This window comes from Pediculus humanus, genomic scaffold (assembly GCF_000006295.1).
Source record: "Pediculus humanus corporis 1103172107705 genomic scaffold, whole genome shotgun sequence".
NCBI classification, from domain to species: Eukaryota; Metazoa; Arthropoda; class Insecta; order Psocodea; family Pediculidae; genus Pediculus; species Pediculus humanus.
In genome coordinates this window covers 26,679-46,809 of record NW_002987310.1, presented here as the reverse complement: position 1 = coordinate 46,809, position 20,131 = coordinate 26,679, and the positions used below count along the sequence as shown (strand labels likewise).

At 27.4% G+C, this 20,131-nt stretch overlaps 5 protein-coding genes across 5 annotated transcripts; 4 read left to right on the top strand and 1 right to left on the bottom strand.

Moving 5' to 3' along the window:
* Positions 1-1,319: 1,319 nt before the first annotated feature.
* Positions 1,320-2,868, bottom strand: Phum_PHUM306700 (uncharacterized protein; the record flags this gene model as incomplete). The annotated part of the gene is made up of 3 exons (XM_002427202.1): positions 1,320-1,719; positions 1,834-2,140; positions 2,511-2,868. The coding sequence occupies 3 exons, from the start codon at positions 2,866-2,868 to the stop codon at positions 1,320-1,322; spliced, it is 1,065 nt and encodes a 354-aa protein (XP_002427247.1).
* A 1,626-nt stretch (positions 2,869-4,494) lies between these two features.
* Positions 4,495-5,714, top strand: Phum_PHUM306690 (ELMO domain-containing protein, putative; the record flags this gene model as incomplete). Its single annotated transcript, XM_002427201.1, has 4 exons — positions 4,495-4,785; positions 4,876-5,092; positions 5,196-5,342; positions 5,440-5,714. 4 exons carry the CDS (start codon positions 4,495-4,497, stop codon positions 5,712-5,714), a joined length of 930 nt encoding a protein of 309 aa, XP_002427246.1.
* Positions 5,715-6,118: 404 nt separating this feature from the next.
* On the top strand, positions 6,119-6,851 carry Phum_PHUM306680 (Nascent polypeptide-associated complex protein, putative; the record flags this gene model as incomplete). Its single annotated transcript, XM_002427200.1, has 3 exons — positions 6,119-6,274; positions 6,557-6,664; positions 6,756-6,851. The coding sequence occupies 3 exons, from the start codon at positions 6,119-6,121 to the stop codon at positions 6,849-6,851; spliced, it is 360 nt and encodes a 119-aa protein (XP_002427245.1).
* Positions 6,852-7,449: 598 nt separating this feature from the next.
* Positions 7,450-14,662, top strand: Phum_PHUM306670 (carbonic anhydrase, putative; the record flags this gene model as incomplete). The annotated part of the gene is made up of 12 exons (XM_002427199.1): positions 7,450-7,471; positions 7,646-7,987; positions 8,074-8,197; positions 8,264-8,354; positions 8,464-8,688; positions 8,770-8,884; positions 8,995-11,087; positions 11,164-11,953; positions 12,180-12,227; positions 12,316-13,488; positions 14,019-14,216; positions 14,412-14,662. The coding sequence occupies 12 exons, from the start codon at positions 7,450-7,452 to the stop codon at positions 14,660-14,662; spliced, it is 5,472 nt and encodes a 1,823-aa protein (XP_002427244.1).
* Positions 14,663-18,595: 3,933 nt separating this feature from the next.
* Phum_PHUM306660 (uncharacterized protein) lies at positions 18,596-19,077 on the top strand (the record flags this gene model as incomplete). The annotated part of the gene is made up of 2 exons (XM_002427198.1): positions 18,596-18,938; positions 19,031-19,077. 2 exons carry the CDS (start codon positions 18,596-18,598, stop codon positions 19,075-19,077), a joined length of 390 nt encoding a protein of 129 aa, XP_002427243.1.
* Positions 19,078-20,131: the final 1,054 nt, after the last annotated feature.

Genomic DNA, 20,131 nt, shown 5'->3' with positions numbered 1-20,131 from the left:
GCAATTATGCGTGATTTTTTTTTAACAAAAAAAAAAAAAAAATGGAGAATTTTTGAATTTGAGAAAAACAACACTTGTTCGAATCAAAATTTTTTTTGCATTTTTGTGATTGAATTTTTTCGAAAAAACAAAAACGTTCATTGTTAAATTTAATGTTTTAAATCGAATTAAGGTTATTTAATAATAATAATAAAGATAAAAGAAATTAACGTTTTAAATTAAGTAACAAACAAAAAAAAAAAAAGAATAAAGTACAATGGATAATTTTTTTTACTACCTGAATGATGTAAAACTATAACAAAAACACTTAAAATTATTTTATACGTTTGTGCGATTTTTTTCTTTCTTTTTTTTTAAAATTAAACTTTTTAAAACTTTTTCACAAATGACACCATAATTATTTAAAAAAAAAAAAAAAAAAAAAAAACTTGGGTAAATTTGTTAACTTTATGTGTAACAGAATTCCTGCGTATATATTATCACAAAAAAAAACCTTTTAAGATGTTTTTAATTAAACACATGTCAAACAAGGTATATAATATCATTCAATTAAATTTTTTTTTATAATAAAATCTAATAAGTTGTTGTTTGATAAAAAAAAAAAAAAATTTTTTTTCAAATCAAAACACTTTTGTAATTATCTTGTTACAAAATTTTTTTTATTTACTTAATTCAAAACACTTACCCTTGTAATTTATTTTATTTCATACGTATTACACTAGTTTAAATATTTTAACACTCACGAGTAAAACTTAATAAAATTATGATTTTAAAATTAAATAATCCGTTAAATTGTAATATAAAAAACCCGAAAATATTTTTGTAAAAATAAAAATAAAGAAAAAAAATTTTTTAATACACTAACACAATTGACAAACATAAAGTATGTTACTGAAGAATGTTGTATTGAGGTCAGTAGATGGAGGAGTACCAACATAAATTTTTTTTTTAAAAACCGAATCGTCTTGTTGCCAAAGTAATTACAAACGAAATCGGTTATTAAATACGATGAAGAAAAAAAAGAATATATCGAGTCGTTATTTTACAATTTATTACTTGATTATTAAATTTAATTAAGAAAGGAATGTTTTTATGGCGTAAAAAAAAAATATTAGTATAATTTGGAATTTATACTTATGTGATTAACAACAAATTTATTAAATTAAAATCTATAGTAATTCTTTTTTTTTTTTTTTGTTTTTTTTATAGTAAAACTATGTACATATTTATTCAACTTTTTTTTTTTCTTTTTTTTTAAAGTTGATATGCTAATAATTATTAACATCTGTATAAAAAAAAAAAAAAATAATGATTTATCATTATGTTCTTATGCCATCAACATCAGGCATATACATTCCGATTAAAGATATTGTGAACATTCCGGTTAATCCGATTAAGGCAACAGTTGTAGTGGCTGTATACAACTGCGCATACTGATATCTTCCATACCAAGCTAATCCGAGTAAAAAACTCAGACTGGCAAAAAATATATTTCCTAAATCCCAGTGATTATGACCTTCATTTTGATTTTGGGTGTCTCTAGGTCTATTTAAATTAGGTGAAGGAGGTGGAGTTCTAGGTTGATGAACGAGACAATGTACAACACAATTGTCGAAAAATCCATAATTTTGAAGAGTTGTTGAATCTTGTTGCAATACTTTACCATTAAATATAAGCCTAACTAATTTTCTTCCAGATAATTCTAAATTAAAATGCCTCCTAAAAAAATACAATGAAATATATTTTTACAATAAATGTAATAAAAACAGAATATATATTGTGAATAAAAAAACATTATATAAAAAATAAATAAAAAAGAATTTTTTTTTTTACCTTTTAAAATCTCCCAAAGGTTCCTGTAATTTTCCTTCAACCAATTTTTGGTCGTCATTAAGATATTTTAGTTTAATCCTAATATTTCCTTCATTAGAAGAATTTAATATATTTTCATTCGATGTGGAACTTTCAATTTCTGAATTTTCTAAATAGGTAAAACCATCAGATAATGATTCTTCGACTACTTCTTCTTTAGCATTTATTTTCTGATTGGTTTGATTTTTAACAGTAAATACTTCACCTTCTTCATTGGAAATTCTGGAGCATTCATTATTACCTTCAGCTATACTAGGTTTTGTTTCTTCTAAAATAACAAAATAAAATAAAATTTTATGAATTAGAAAAAAAAAAAAAATTGCATTTTCTCAATGAAAAACAAGAAACATATTACTTAAAATAAAATTTTATTGGTCGAATTTCAATTATAAATTTAATAACCCATTAAAACAATCTCGAATGTTTGGTAAATAAAAAAAAAAAAACATTTAATCAAGGAAATTAAATTTTTTAAGGTCATTTTTGTAGTATATTTAAATTTGAATTTCAAATTTTTTTTTTTTTTTTTTTTTCATTTGTTTTTTAGTAGCCTAATTTTAATAATATTTGTATATATGTAAAATAATTTTTTAGTTTTGATAATGAGTGATAAAGAAAAAATTAAGGGTGCAACTCACCAGGACTTGACATGGCACTTTCTATGCCTTCGGAATTAATATTTAAATTATTACACTGCTCTTCTGAATTCATTTCCATCGAGTTGTTTATTTCTCTTTCAGACTGAGATGATTTCCTTTCTGTCTCAAGCTGATTGGGTTCTGAAGGTAAATCATTAGGGTCTCTAATTTCTCCTAATGTATTCTGACCATCAGGTAATGTATGCCTAGCAGTTCTACGTTCTAATATTAGAACTGTTCTCATTAATGGTCTCTCAGATATATCCGTAGACCACCATGCAATTATTCCAATAAGTATTGCAACAATTAAAATAAAAAAATTAATTACTTCATCACCAATGCCCTCAATCACTGTCATTTTGTTTCTAAAAAAAAAAAAAAATACATTAATTAATACATAAGAAAAACGCCTACATATAAATTATTCAACATAAATAATTATTTTTATTTTTGAAAACAATAAAATAATAATCAAACAACAGGGAACTATTATCTAAATTATTAAATTTTTTATATGCTGTAAATTTAAACTAAAAAGGTTTAATGCTTAATAAAGTTTTTAAATAATTTTTATTAACTATAAAAATTTTAAACAACTAAAATTAAATTTTATAATGGGAATTTAAATTGAAAACAAAACTTTGATCAGTTGTATTTATAAATAAAGCATACCATTTGGATTAATATTTATAAATTTAATTGAAACACTTTTAATGACAGAAAAAAATTCATATGTCATAAAAATCAAGATAATAGAAGGATAAAAATTCTTTCATGTGAAATAAAATGCTAATGACCTAAATAAAAATTTTACCTTTATAAAAATGAGTAAATTCATTCCATACATTTTATATCAACAAACACTAAAATATATATTTTAAAAATTTACATATCAAATATTATCATGTAACAATATTGTATATGTTGCAAAAAAAAAAAAAAAATTAATATGGTACTAATTTATAACCATTCGACCTTTTCCTTTAATAGACGTCCTTGAAAATATCTTTATTAGGAAAAAAATGTTTGCGTAAAAAGTAGTTTCATCGTTTTTTAGGGCCCCAAAAATTTATTAAATTATTATTCTATGACTTTATCTTTGGTATCTACAGTGTAAAGCGGTTTCGTATCGACCGCATCGTAATGGAGAATCAGGTGTTTGTTTATAGTTATATATTGTCACGTTGTGACAATTTACAAAAAAATAAAACGTAATCATTAGTTTTTAATTAATTCTTATTGAGCTTTGACTATGTTAATTTTCGTTAAGTCACTTTAGGGTACGTCAAGTTTTTTATCAATAACAATAAAAAACGATAAAATTAATTTTTTTTTACAGAATTGTAAATAAGCAAAATTTTTTTTTTTTATTACATTTATAACGTAAGATCTTAATTATTTTTTGCCGAAAGGTGCTTTGAAATAATTGCTAAATGTTATATTTTTAAACCTTTATTTCGGCTTAGAATACATTTAATTAATTAATTACTTTTTTTTTTTAAATGCATTTTTACTAACTTAATTTGTAGCTTTTGCTTTTTGTGCTATCACGCTTACAATGTCATTTGCTTCAATTTATAGGCTTAGACGCAAACTGGATAATGTGATTGCAACGTTTTCTATAAAAATCGTAGCACCACATGATTCAGCTTGCTTCTGGTCTTCTACATCTAATATGTTGATTTAACATTCTTAATATTAAAATCTTTCTTACTTAATGGTTGTCTGTTATTGCACTAACTGTAAGTATCATTTGTCGGTTTGAAAATAAAAAGAATAACCTTATACATGCCACATGACATGGTTATTAATATGAAAAATGATTTTTCTGGCATAAAATGTAAAAAAGAATTTTTTTTTGGTATTCACAAGAGAATTATTATTAAATATCATTAAAAAATAATTAACATACAATTATAATAAAAATTTTATTAAATCTATTTTTTTTGTTTTAATAATAATTTTTGTATTGTTATTACAGTTCATGATGATCTCTTTTCATTCTGTTTTACAATATATATACTGGTATATAAGGCCGATAATTAAGTGGTTCCTTAGAAAAACGACAAAACTATGCGAACTTCAAAGAATATGTTATGGTGAAGTATCTGGTGCTCCGAGGACTTTGGCTGTTGAGGCATCACTTTTACAATCTAGAAATCCGTCCATTAGAGAACTTCATTGTTATCAAAAAAATCACAATGCAAAATCTTACAGACGTGCTTTACAGCATGGTTTAGAAACTGTGATACGTTTTAAAAAAATAAATCCTCAAGTAAATGCGCATGGAATTATAATGATCATGAATTGTTTTTTTTTTTTTTTATTTTATATTACAAAATGAATATTTTTATTTTTTAAACAGGTACATATTCGATTTTTTATGTCTTTTGCAAAATGTTTAGAACAAATTTGGAGTTATGATAATTTAGTTAGGACAATCGAAGAATTAAGAAGAACTAATTATGATTTCAGTAATGAAAATCATGAAAAAAAATTATTAAAATTGTGGAATTTATTAGTTCCAGATGTTAAATTAAACAATAGGGTTACCAAACAATGGCAATTTATAGGATTTCAGGGTAAAATCACTGATGAATGCATCGTATTAATACTCACTCGATTTATTTTTTATTAAATTAAATTATTCGAATGTTTTTTTTTTTTTTTTAAATTTCATTTTAGGTGATGATCCTAAAACAGATTTTAGGGGAATGGGCATATTGGGATTAGAAAATTTATTATTTTTCGCTTCCGAATACAGTAACATTGCTCAAAAAATTTTATTAAAGTCTCAACATCCTACGCAGGGTTATGCTTTTGCAATTGTAGGTTAGTAAATTTTGTCTTATTATTTAATTTTTAGTAAATTTTATAATCTGCGTTAATTTATAATTTAAAAAAATTTTTTTTCTTTTTATCAATTTAGGTATTAATTTAACTCACTTAACTTATCATTTAGTAAAAGATGGAGCAGCTAAAACTCACATGTTTAATGCTACCAGATCTCCTTTATCAATTCGTACTTTTCATCAGCTTTACAGTTATCTATATATTGAATTTGATCATTTTTGGACCATATCAAAGCCGAATAATATAATGGATTTTAGTTTTATAAGGGATAAATTTGAAAAAAATATTAGGGAAGAATTAAAAAATCCGTTAACTTTGTTTAAGGTGAAAATTGTCGTGGACGATGTGTGATTTCGTGTATTATTTTTAAATATTTATAAACAGTATATTATATATATATATGAAAAAAAACTTATATAATATGTTCACAATAAAAATGATATTTAAATATAAATTCATAATTTATAAATGTGTATTTATTTTTAAAAAAAATTTGTCACCGTTTTTTGTATTTAAATTTTAAATCTTTAAAAAAAAATTAAAATATAAAGAATTATTAAAAATTTTACCTTCCTGAATAAAATAGTTTAATTTCCAACGACCTATTTGATAATAAATAATTTTTATTTTCATTATCATTCTCTGCATTATAAATTTAATAATATTTCACGCTTTGAAAAAAAATTCGGTACATTCATTCTAGTTAACCGCCAATTTATTACGTAATTACTCTATGGTTTCGGTGTGAATTAAAAATGGCGGACGATGAATTAAACGATGATTCTGACGAAGCTCAAAAGAAGGAAAGTTCTCAAAAGAAAGTTGCGAAACATGACAGTGGAGCAGCAGATTTAGAAAAAGTAACAGATTATGCTGAAGAAAAAGAAATTTCATCGTCTGATGACTTTTCGGTAAGTTTATTTATCTTACTACTTTATTGCCTTGAGTTGTGGATTAATGTGAAATATTTAACAACTTATTAGTTTTTTAATTAATTAATAATATTTTAATATAAATTTAAAGTTTTATGACAGGGACAAAGTAGAGTTTAGAAAAAAATTATTTTTTAAGTCTTAAATTTAATAATATCACATTATTCAAAGTATTATTTATCGCCGGCATGATGGGTAATTTTAATACTTTTAATGCTTAAAAATATGTTTTAATGTTTATTTTTTTTTTTTGTCATTCAGGCATTAAAGTTTATAGGAGATAAAAGAACTAAAGAAGTAGAAGATAAAATAGCGAGAGAAAGAGAATTGGCAAAAGTTTCAATTAAGAAAGAAGATGTTTGTTTAATTGTAATATCATTTACATTATATTATATCTTTTAAAAAAATATTTGTGTTATCGCATGCATTAAAAAAAAAAAAAAAAAATTTTTGTTTTCAGGTTCGAGAATTGGAAATATCGAGAACAGCTGCTGAAAGATCACTCAGGGAACATCAGGGAAACTTAGTTAATGCTCTGGCAGCACTCACTCAATAAACAATCAGTGAATTAATTGTCTTTTTTAAGCATTTAACACATTTATGTTTTTTTTGTTCATCTCCTATCGATACTATTAAATTGTATTAATACAACTAATTACTTCAATTATTAGTTGTATATACACACAAACATATTTATATGTTAATTATATAAAAATAAATTTTTAATAAAATATATTTTTATATAAAATTTATTAAAATAATTGATAATCATTAACGAATGAATTATTAAAACATCCCCAAAAAAAAAAAAAAAAAAAATTTATTTAATTAATTGTATAATGCTATTAAAATTTTTTTAAATTTATTAATTAAAATGTTATAATATGTTTATATGATTAAATTAAATTTTCATTCTATTTTTTTTTTAAATAAATAAAAAATTTATTTTGAAAGTTAATTGGAAAGCAGGGAATTTTTTTTTCTTGTGTGGTAAAATAATTAATTTTTTAAATTTTTTAAAATTGAACCAATCATGTTTTATTTTTTATTTACATTAATCAAATATGTTTGAAATTTAAAGTTTTGTATACAAATCACAAAAAAAAAATTAAAAAAATAATGATCTGATTGTGAAGTAAAATAAATACAAAAACATGCGAGAATCAAATTTTTACGGTATTATTTTATTATTAATTTAATTTAATAAATAATTCAAATTATTATTATTATTTTTATCGATAACATTATTGTATTTTTAAGGGAAAAAAAAATTTTTTTTTTTTCAATGATGATTTAATTTTTAATTTGTTGTTGTTGTTAATTTTTTTTTTTTTGTTCATTTTAAATTAGTTAAAAATCAAAATTGTGACTGTGATCATGGCAATCAATATCATACCAATTGTTATAATAACAAAGAACAAAATGAACAATTATTTTTATCAGAAGAAGAAGACATCGGTGAATTTTCATTAGATGAAAGTTCATCCCTTGGTTCCATTTACGATTCAAGATATAGTAGCCCGTATACCAAACGACATCATCCTAATAATTTATCTAGAAGAAAAAAAACTAACGATCCTCCAGTAGAAATAAATGATTCTTCTTTATCTTATATTGATTTACCACCATTCTATTGGAGCGGATATGAAACTCAAGCAAATAATTTATCACTTAAAAATACAGGAAAAACGCGTCAGTTAAAATTCATTGAAAATTACCAGTGAGAATTTTCTTATTTAATTTTATTGATTTTTCTTTCTTTTTTTTTTGAAATTTAGTTGCTATTAGCGGAACATGGACTCAAGGAAAACCTTTCGTTACTGGAGGACCTTTGAGTGGTACCTATATATTTTCACACATACATTTTCATTGTCCCAGTGAACATCAATTAAATGGCGTCAGGTACGTTTGTACGCGATTGTATTTTATTAAGAGCAAACAAAAAAAAAATGAATGAATTTATTTTAGGTACCCGTTAGAAATGCACGTCGTTCATTATAAAACAACTTATTTAACACAAGAAAGAGCCATGTATGAAAAAGATGGTACGATTGTTTTCGTATATTTATTTCAGGTATATTTTTTTTATTTATAATAATTAATAATAAAAATTTTACAACGCAATCAATTAATTATTAATTAAAATTTTTTTTTTTTTTTACTTTAAGGTATCCGAAACTCCGTCAACTAGTCTTTCACAAGTTACAAAATTAGCATCATATGTTGATACCGTGGATTCTTCGGTTCAACTTCCTCAATTGGCTTTAAATCAACTTTTTACACCCTTTAGATCGAATTATTATTTGTATTCTGGGTCAATCAGAACAGAAAAAAATTCTTATTTATTACAATGGTTTATATATCGTAAAATAGCTAGCGCAACAATGTTTGAGGTAATTTTAACGTACAAATTTATTTTAAATTCAATTTAAATAATTAACTACAATAAATGTCGAAAAATATTTTTTTTTAAGGTAAATAATTTGCTAAAAATTTTGGATGCCATTAAAAAACCCTCTGGTTTTACAAGAATGAAACCTCAAAATGGAGACGTATTTTGCGTTGAACAAGAAGATCCTCCTAAATCGGGTAAAAAAAAAAAAAAATTAATATTTTTTGATAAGTTGTTATTTAAAATTAAAATGCCTTTACGAAAGGAATTAATTTTAAATAAAAAAAAATTTTAATTTAATTTTCAGATAAAAATGTTATAGGTTTTCAGCCGCTACCAACGCTTCCTTGTTTACCCTCAGGTCCAATAAGCCGTCCTTTGCCTACTCAAACATGTTCCTCATCTCAGCAAACACTTCCACCTACAGTTTTTACATTTTCTCCATTGTCTTCCTTAAATCCAAAATCGTGTTCACAATTACAGACGCAACAATCACCATCTCCTTCTAACTTGCAACCAACTTCTTTACAATCAAAGCCATCCTCTGCCCACGTGCAGCTATGTATTTCCCACCAACAGTCATATTCTTGTCACTCACAGCCATCCACTTTACAGCCAAAATCATGTTCACATATAAAGCCATCTTATTCACTCCCATTTCAATCTTCCTTAAATCAGCAGACTTCCCCATATTCACAGACATTTTCCTCACAAGGACAGACGTGTTTTTCAGATTTAAAATCATCTTCTTTTTCACCACAGCCATCCTCCGTACAATCACAACCAACTTCTTCGCCGTTACAATCATGTTTTTCACACCCACATCCTTGTACTTCTTATCAACAGCCATGTTCTTCATGCAAACAACCATGCTCTTCATGCAAACAACCATGCTCTTCACAACCACAGCCATGTTCTTCACATCCACAATTATACTCCTCAAACCCACAGCCTCAGCCATGTCCTACACATTCACAAGCATATTCCTCAAACCCACAACCTCAGTCAATTTCCTCGAATCCACAGGCACTGTCACAACCATGTTCTTCACATCCACAACCATACTCCTCAAACCCACAGCCTCAGCCCCCTTCCTCAAAACCCCAGTCACAGCCATGTCCTTCACATTCACAAGCATATTCCTCAAACCCACAGTCACAGTCACAGCCATGTTCTTCAGATCCGCAACCATACGCTTCAAACCCACAGCCTCAGCAAACTTCTTCAAACCCACAGTCACAGCCATGTTCTTCACGTCCACAAACATATTCCTTGAACCCACAATCACAATCGTACTCCTCAAACACACAGCCGCAGGCAACTTCTTCATATGTACAACCAGAGCCATGTTCTTCCAACCCCCAGTCATATTCCTCAAATTTGCAATCAACTTCTTCAAACCCACAGCCGCGGCCATGTTCATCACCCCCACAATCATATTCCTCAAACTTACAGTCCCAGCCAACCTCATCAAACTCAATGCCACAGCCATGTTCTTCTCCCTCACGATCACAACCTTGTTCTTCTTCCTTAAAGTCACAGCCTTGTTCTTCTTCCTCAAAACCACAGCCTTGTCTTTCTTCCCCAAAGCCGAAGATATGTTTCTCAAACTTACAGTCAACCTCTTTTTCATCACAAGCATCTTGCTCAAATCCGGCGCCTCAAGGATCACAAATGTCTTGCCAACAAGTTTTTTCGCACTTTCGTTTGCCCTCTCTCTCATCTCCTCAACAACCGTGTCCATCTCCACAACCATGTCCACCTCAACAGCCTTGTGCACCTCAACAACCACCTCTCACATCTTCGCAGTCACCTTGCTTACTTCCACAAAATTCTTCCGTTCTTTCAAAACCCCCTTGTTCTTCAACATCATCACCACGACCACTGCCGCCTGCTTCACCTCCTGAGCCGCCTTGCCAAACTTCACAACCATCCGCCTTACCCCCTGATTCGCTTTGCTCCCAGTCGCAGCCACCTGTTTCAGCTGAAGCATCATCTTGTTCATCTTCACGACCGCCTGTCTCAGCTCAAGAATCATCCTCTTCACAGCCATCTTCTCAGACTTCAAAATCGCCTTGCCAACAACTTTTTTTCCCTTTTCGATTTCGCAATTTAACTTCAAAACCACCTTATCCAATTCCATCTTTATTTTGTCAAAAATCGTATTCTCCTCCCAGTCCACCTAATCCGCCTAACCCTCCAGAACCAGAAGAATCATGTCCGAAAGAACCTAATCCTTGTTCAACGCCGTTACAAAATTCGTCCTTTTGCTCTTCAGGATCAACGTCGCTTTCAAAAAAATCAGGAGTCATTTTTCCTCCCTTTAGATTTAATTTATTTAAATGTAAATCTGATTCATGTGCCGCATCAGACGACTTAAAAGCTTCAAATGCCGACAAGGTAGTAAATAAATTTTAAACAACAATAGTTAAAAATTATATTTCTAATAAAAAAAAAATTCACCTTTTATTTTCAGGGTGTTCAAAATTGTCCAGATATTGATACAAATTTAGTTCAAACTTCTGAGAGCGATAATAAAAAAGATTATTGCGAGGAGGATACAGATTCATATGTAACAACAAAACAATACCCTTGCACAAACGAACAACCTACTACCACTCCATGCCCTTATCCGAGCGAGCCTGCCACGTCGGAACCGTGCCCTCACACAATAATGTCTGACACGTCGAAACCATGTTCTTGTAGAAAAGAGCCTGACACGTCGGAACCGTGCCCTCACACAATAATGCCTGACACGTCGAAACCATGTTCTTGTAGAAAAGAGCCTGACACGTCGAAACCATGTTCTTGTAGAAAAGAGCCTGACACGTCAGAACCGTGTTCTTGTACAAAAGAGCCTGCCACGATGCAACCATGTCCTCACACAAACGTGCCTCCCACATCGAAACCGTGTCCTCACACAAAAGAACCTGCCGGGTCGCAACCGTGTACTTGTGGAAAAGAACCTGCCACGATGCAACCATGTCCTCACACAAAAGAACCTGCCGGGTCGCAACCGTGTACTTGTGGAAAAGGACCTGCCACGATGCAACCATGTCCTCACACAAACGTGCCTCCCACATCGAAACCGTGTCCTCACACAAAAGAACCTGCCGGGTCGCAACCGTGTACTTGTGGAAAAGAATCTGCCACTGACGATTCGTGTTCACATACGCACATAATTATCAAATCAGACCCTTGCCCTCACAAAAACGAACCTGTTTCACGTGATTATTACAATGCAAAGCAAAAAGATGATTGTTACTGTGTGAAAAAGAAAGACGTAATTTATACAATAAATAAATTTTATTTATTTATTTGTATTTTTCAATAAAATAATTGTTTTGACTTTTTTTTTATTCGCGTAGGATGACGAGGAAGAAGAAAAAAGCGATGAAGAAAAATCGGGAAAATCAAAGAAAGGTAAAAAAGATAAAAATAGTAAAAGCAAAGAAAAAAAAGAAAAGAAAAAAAAATCGACAAAATTTTCAGACTCTGACAAAAAAAAGAAATCAAAAGATGGTAAAGATGGTAAAGATGGTAATTAATTTTTTATTCGCACGCGGGCACGCCCGTGTAATAATAACAACCCTATCATCAATATTATTAATAATTTTTTTTTATCCAGGTGACGAAGTAAAAACGATATTCAAAAAGAAACAAAATTCAGAAAAAGAGGGTGCGGCTCTGGGAAATTCAACGACTCCGAATAAAAATTTACAAGTAAATTATTTACTCTCACCGAACAACATAGCGGATTGTTTTTCCAAAGTCGTTAAAATAGAGGGTCCACACGAGATTTCGGGAGGAACGAAAAAAAAATTAAAGGAAAACAACAGCAACAGCAACAACCACAACAACACCAACGAAAGTACGTTTAAAAATTCATTCAAAACATTATCACGAACAAAACAACCTGACAAAACGTCAATATCAAATCTAAAAACTTCTACGTCGTCAACAAATGACAATAAGACAAAACCGAAAGAATTTTCACTTATGACAGAGCATTTTTTTAGAATTGACAAAAAAAATGTTAAAAGTCAAACGTGGGCTTTTCAGGAATATCACGTGAAAATCAAATACGACAGTCGAACGCTTCAAGAATACAACGGTTCACTTACCCCAGAACAATTAACCCATGGAAAATTTAGAAAATCATTACTCGTGCCAAAGGGTCAAAGTTCGATGAATCTACCGATTAAATTAGCCGATTGCACGGTAAATAAAAAACAATTGAACGAAATATGCGTTAAAACGAAATATTTAATTAGCGAAAAGGATTTCGTTAATAATTTTATTTATCGTAAACGTTCGAACGACACCCGAACGAGTTTAGACGTCGGTACTCAATATTCTAAATACGATGTAAACAAACGTTTGAGCAAAACCGTGACGTCAGATTATAATATTTTAATTAAAAATCCATCGAATTTTATACGGAGTGGAAAACAAAATTTAAGATTAACAGAATCCGTTGATAATATTTCCTCGGATTCGATGGCGACTCAAGATTTAAAAGATTTATTCAAGATCGATGAGAAAAAATATTGTGAGGGAAATCGCTGTTGCGAAAAATCCGTACAAAATGATGATAAAAAAATAAATTTCAAAGAATTTTTATTTGGAACGGATTCGCGTTTGAAAAAATTTAAAGAAGAAGAGAAAGAAGAAAATTCGAAAGTTTTAATAAAAAATTCAACGTTTCTCAAAGAAAATAATAATAATAATCGTGATAAAATGATAAGAAAAAATGATGAGGAAAGAGAAATAAGAGACACCGTGATGAATAAAAGAAAAAGTGAAAATGATGTTGATGAGAGTGGCGATGATGATGACGACGAAGAAGACGATGATGATGATGATGATGATGACGACGACGAAGACGAAGACGAAGACGGAGACGATGAAGAAGACGATGATGATGATGATGATGATGATGAAGATGATGTAAAAGACGACAAAGGACATCGCGACGATAAAAAATTTGTAAAAAATGAAAAACGATCATTTGAAACGTTAAATAAAATTTTGAAAAATAAACCCATACTATTACTGTCACGACCTAACAGAAAAACTGAAAATAATAATAATAATAATAATAAAAATTTTGGTGTGAAAAATAATAACACTCAATTTCCAATGATGAGCAAAGCAGCTTTGTTTGTTTATCATAAAATCGAAAGGGATTCGATAACGGGGAAAAAAATACTTTTTGGAAGGTTCCAAACGGAAAAAAGTGAGTCACCAAATTAATATTTTCACACATAATTATAAAATAATTTTTATTTCTCAACAAAAAAATTTTTTTTTTTTTTTTTTGGTTTTCAGGTTTGAAATGCATGAGAAATAATGATTCATCATTTACCGTTGAAAAATCAGAAAAATCAATAGGTACAAGCTTAAGTTTCGATAAAAAAATAAAAATGGATTGCAAATCGATACAATGCATGTCAATAGGAAATATAAAAGCAAAATTTTCCAAGGATTCATTGGAACGTTTAAAAGAAAATCAAAAAGTATTTATAGGTAAAAGAATTGGATTTTCAAATAAAACTATATTAAATAAAGATTTTACTATTAATAATAATAATAATAATAATAATGATAAATTTTTATCGAATAAAAAAAAATCAGAAAATAAATTATTAGTAAAATCATTTGATAAAATTTATTCTTCGAAACAACAACAACAACAACAACAAATGATAAAAAATATGGAAGGGAAAAAAACAATAGATTGCGAATCGGAAAATATAATTAAAACCGAATATTACGATAATAAAAACGATTTAACGGCGGCGAAAAGTAAATCTTTAGTTAATTTAAATTCAAAAATAATTGTCGTACCTGTACGAGTAAAAAGTTTTTCTAATATAGAAATTGTACTCGTTGAACATGATCAAGTTGTTAAAAATTTAAATACCTGTGATGATGATAAATACGTACCTGGTGTAAATTGTTGTTGTAAATAGTAAGGTTTATGTTTTTGTATTTATTTATACAATCGTGTTTGTGTTTGTTATTGATAATTATTTAATTTTGACACAAAAAAAGTCATTTTGAACTCTGACCCGTTTTAAATTCATATATATATATATTTAAATAAATGTGTTTTAATTTAACCAAAACGGAAACAAAAAAAAAGAAAAGATTTTTATTTAACAATAACACGTTATTATTATTATCATTATTACTAATTGTTTACATCATTTTTTTCTTTGTTTTTTAATTTTTTATAAGTAAAACTATTACTTGAAAGTGCTTGTAATAGTTAAATCGATCAATTTTCTAATTAAATAATAATTACCGTTATTTATCAATATTGAATACATTACGAGTATAATTTTAAGTTGTTTTTTCATTTTTATTACGAGTAATAAACAATTAATAATAAATTATTTTGACGTTAATTGATAAATGTCATGTTACCAAAAAAAAAAAAAAAAAAAATGAATGTTGTTATTGTTTGTTTCTTATTTCAAATAAATACCTTTTTTTTACATATGTATTTTTATTATTTATGAATTTTTAAACACATTAAAACAAAAAAAAACTTTTTATTTTATTCTCACGCCTACATAATCAATCACTTTTTTTATTTTACGTAATAAATAAATAAATAAATAAATAAAAACTATTTAATTGTTGTCGTTACAAAATTTAACCGCCATATTAATGGATGCGCTATTAAAAATACCCGCGGTTTCAAACGAACAAATAATCACGTGACGCATTGTTTTATTTTTCGGGGCCCTAAACGATCGTTTAGGTACGTGAAATTAACCAATCAGAATCAGTTTTGTAGCAACGGTAAAAAAAATGGTTTTTTTTTTAGTAATAATTTATGTTAATCGTTTTCAATGTGTGTGCGCGTGTTCGTGTTCGTTAATTATTATTTTAAATTTATATTTAATAATAATAATATGTATTTTATAAAATTAAGTATGTATATATATTTCAAAAATTTAAATCATTCATTTATTTAGTGTTTATACTTAATTTGCATCATCATTTTATTTTTTTGAATTGTAAATTTGTTGAAAATCTCCACCCATTTTGTGTTTTTTATTTTTTATTTTTGCTCCCTTATATATATAAAAAAAAAGTTTTATTGCCTCATGTGATATATGTTTGGTTTTTGTCGATAACAAAAGTTTCCATTTTTTTTTTTTTTTTTCATTTTATTTTGTTATCATTTGTATCCTCTTAGTAACACAAAAAAATCGGTTGTAAAGTGAATTTTTCAAAAGCATATCAACATAAAATATTAACGGTTAATTTTAACGAAAGCTCAGAAGCATAACATTAAACAATAAGTGGAGGAGGGAAGAAAAAAAAAAAAAATTTTTTTTCTCTTTTTTCGGTTGAAAACTTACTAGTAGTTGTTTAGGTATTTCGGTTATCTTGTGTAATCAATTTTAAGTTTAGAGACCATGTCTGACAAACACAGGCTTAAGATTTTTTAAAAGTCATAAACTTTATCTAGAACCATGAAAATCTCACAAAACTTTTTTCCAAGAAGATATTTTTTTTTTTTTTTAAGTTTTTTCAGCAAAAAAAAAATAAAGTTCAAATAAATTTTTCATTTCGCTAGCTTTTGGTGTTTATGTTCATTCTTTTTTCTATTTTTTCTTTTTTTTCTCCTTGTTATTTTTTATAGTTTTGGTTTTATATTTGTGATTTTAGAATAAGTAAACAAAGATATAAACGGAGGCCATATAATAAACAGACTGGAAGTATTAGATTATATTTTTTCTGTTTTTTTTTTATCGTAAAATTTAGGCTAAATTTTTTTTTTTTTTGTTTTTAAATTATGAAATGATGAAAAAAAAAAAAAAAAAATTTAACATATTTTTTGTTTCCATTCGATCAATAAAATTACGTCACAGGGTCTTTATTCGAAGAAAAAAAAAATTGATTTTTCGATTTAATTTTTATTTTTTAAAATGTAATCCCCCCACTCTCCCCATCGTTTTTACACTTAAATCCTAAGTTTTTTTTTTTATTTTTCTGCGTTGTTAAGAATTCTTTTTTAAACTAAATTCAATTAAAAAGTTATATAAATAAAAAAAGAAAATAAGAAAAATTTCTTTTCTAAGCAATTAGTTGAGTGTAAAAATGAAATGGCGTGAAAAAAATTTTCCAATTTTCACTTTGTGGCACTCTTTTTTTTTTTTTTCTTTCTTTCCTTTTTTTCTTTCCTTTTTTTCGAGGGGAAAAAATAAAAACGTTTAGTAAAAAAAGAATAATGATAATAATTTCGAGTAAGATTGTTAGAAAAAAAAAAAAAAATGTTTTCTATATGAACGCAGACGACGTCGTTTTTTTTTTTTTGATTTAAATTATATTCTATGAAATATTACTATGATGAGTTAAGTTAATAGGAAAATAAAAGAAAAAATTTTTTTTTGCAATTCGTTTGTTTGCTGATGATTTGAAACAATAAAAAAAAAAATATTTTTCAATTGCTTAAGGTGAACAATTTTTAAAATGAAATGAAAAGGAACAAAAAATTTCTCTCTCTCTCTCTCTCTTTTATATTAGAAAATTGATTTTTGTAGGAAAAAGAAAGTTTTTTTTTTTTTTTTTTTTTTGTACTTGGATTGCTTGGAAAAGTGGTCGCCTTTTGATAATCATCCCAATCTGAAGTTCAGGAACAACAGCAGCAGCAGCAGCACCCTAAAAATCTTTTCTAAGGGTCTTTTCCCTTCTTTTTAAATAAAAACTTGCGTGGTTGGTTGCTTAGGGTCTTTTCCTTCTCATTTTTTTTTTTTTTTTTTAAATACTTTTTATTGTGCGTTTTAAAAACATTTTCTCTCTTTTTTTTGATTAATCTTTTGCTTTTTTTTAATGGTGTAAATTATTATTATTATTTTTTTTCAAATTTTATATTATCTACCCTTTTTTTTGTTTAATAAAGTCATTTTAGAGATTGATGATAAACAACGTGAATCGATCGATAATACGAAATAATAATAATAACGATAATTACATTAACGCAAAACAAAAAAAAAAAAATTAAAATCAAATTTTTTTTTAATGATAATCGAAAAGAAAAACCGTCATTTAATAAAAAAAAAATGGATCCGTTGCAATCAATTAATTATTATTATTATTATTATTATTGTAATATTACGTAACGAAAATATATTTAAAACGTAAATAAATTTTTAGTTTTTATAGTTGTGTTGCGTTTGTGTTGTTTTTCTCCCCCTTTTGTTTACGCTCTACGTTTTTTAAAAGGCTAATACATTATTATTATTATTATTATTTCTTTTTTTTTTTTTATTGCAATTCATATCGTGGATGCATTTCGATGACGTCATGGGATTGTTTGCTGATAGGGCGAGGGTGAAAGTGACGTCATTACAACACACAGACCAAGCGTCTACTCTTGGTGTCATTGTCGTACTGTTCATTGTGCTAGTCAGTCTTGTCCTGTTTTTTTTATTTTTTTGTTTGTTGTTTGTACACCTTATTTGTATATTTGTCCATTTTTCTTTCTTTTTTTTTTCTTTTTAGTGTTGTCCGCGTTTTGTATTTTATTTTTACAACGAAGTAAGTTAATGCATATGCATATATGCTGCATTCGTAAATAGATAAAAAAACTTCGCGTGACTCTCGAAAGAGAATAGATAAAAGGTTGCAAAGGTGAATAATCCTATGCACCTGTTATCTACTCAATTGTTAAAATCATCATTATTATTACATTTTATCCCGAAGTTTTTTTTTTTGTTATTATAAATTTTGCGAGTCAGGGGGAAAAGGATAGCAAACAAAAAAAAAATTTTTTTTTATTATTATTACATTTTTAGGTTTCTGTCGTAGGTTTCGTATCTTTGAGTCGTATAAAAAAAAAATAAAAAATAAAAATCATGTTGGTCCCAAAAATTCATCCCCAAATGATGACGAGCATTCATTCCAGCATAACTGGAATGGTTATTCCCGTTGTTAACAAACCTTCAAATCACGACATAATTATAAATTCAAATTGTAAAAACGGAAAAGTTATCGAGCAAATTAATACGAATGAAAATTTGCAAAATTCGGAAAATTTTGTAAATGATAACGAAAACGTTAATGGAAACGGAAGTGATAAAGTGAACGGTGATCCGGGAATCATAAAGTTATTCGTTGGTCAAATTCCGCGACATTTAGAAGAAGATGATCTACGACCTCTGTTCCAGCAATTTGGTCACATTTATGAATTTTCGGTTCTTCGTGATAAAACCACTGGAATGCACAAAGGTAAGAGAAATAAATTTGCCTTTTTTTCGTTTCTTTGTTGGTTTGTTTGCGTTTGTGTGTAATTCGTCAATATCAAAATTTATGTTCAAAAGCGTCATTAAATAAAATTTATGGAAAATTTTATTTATGCGAGTATTAATAATGGAGAAACGATTCGTCCGCCATGATGTTTTATCATTGTTTTTAAAACGTTTTGAAAATTTCGTTTGTCTACTAAACGTAAGACAAATTGAAAAACAAACAAACAAACGAACGAACGTACGAACGCACACACAAAAAAAAAACTTGATGAGAAGCGAATGAGAAAAAATATTTCTTCCCCTTCCCCCTCCCCCCCCTCTCTCTCTCCCCTTCCCGCTTTTTTTTTTTTTGATTGATTGATAGAAAATTCAATTTGAATAAAAAAAAAAAAAAAAAAAAATTTATTAAAACGACAAAAAAGGAGACAGGAAGACAGGAAAGAGTAACAAACAGGAAGGCAGGTGTTTAGTTTACGATTCGATAAAGAATTTTAATCAATAATTTTCTTCTTTTTTTTTTTTTGTCATTTCCAAGTGAAAAAAAAAAAAAAAACTCGTCATCATTATCGTATCGAATGATAATATCGATTTTTTTTCTCGTTATTGTCGTCGTCGTCGTCGTCTTAATTTTAATGTCTTTTTTTTTTTGTTTGTTTGTTTTTACTACAACCGAAAACACGACTGGAACTTTAACAATAAAACTTTTTTTTTTTGTTTTTAAATGATTACGTCACTATAATACGACACTCTCTGATTGTTTTCATTATTATTATTATTAGTAAATAAAAAAAGATGTAATAAGAAAAGAAAATTAATTCGGATTTATCGAGTTAAAATTTTTAGTTTTGTGTTAAAACAATTTTTTTTGGAAGGTAAAAGAAAATTTTTTAGTTTTTTTTTTTTTTTATGGAAAATAACCGAGAACCATTCCAGAATGTTTTGTGGTTGGAATAACGCTTTTGTTGAATCCGTTTAGTGACCTCAAAGTGTAGTCAGTTTTACCGTCATCGGATGTTGGTGTTTTAAGATTTAAATTAAAACCCCCCCCCCTTTTTTTTTTTTTTATTTTTTTACAAAAAGTAAAAGAAAATTTCAAAAGGAAAAAATAATAATAATAAAAATAAAACTTTTTGAATTTTTGGATAAAATCCATAAGTTTTAAATGGAATGGAG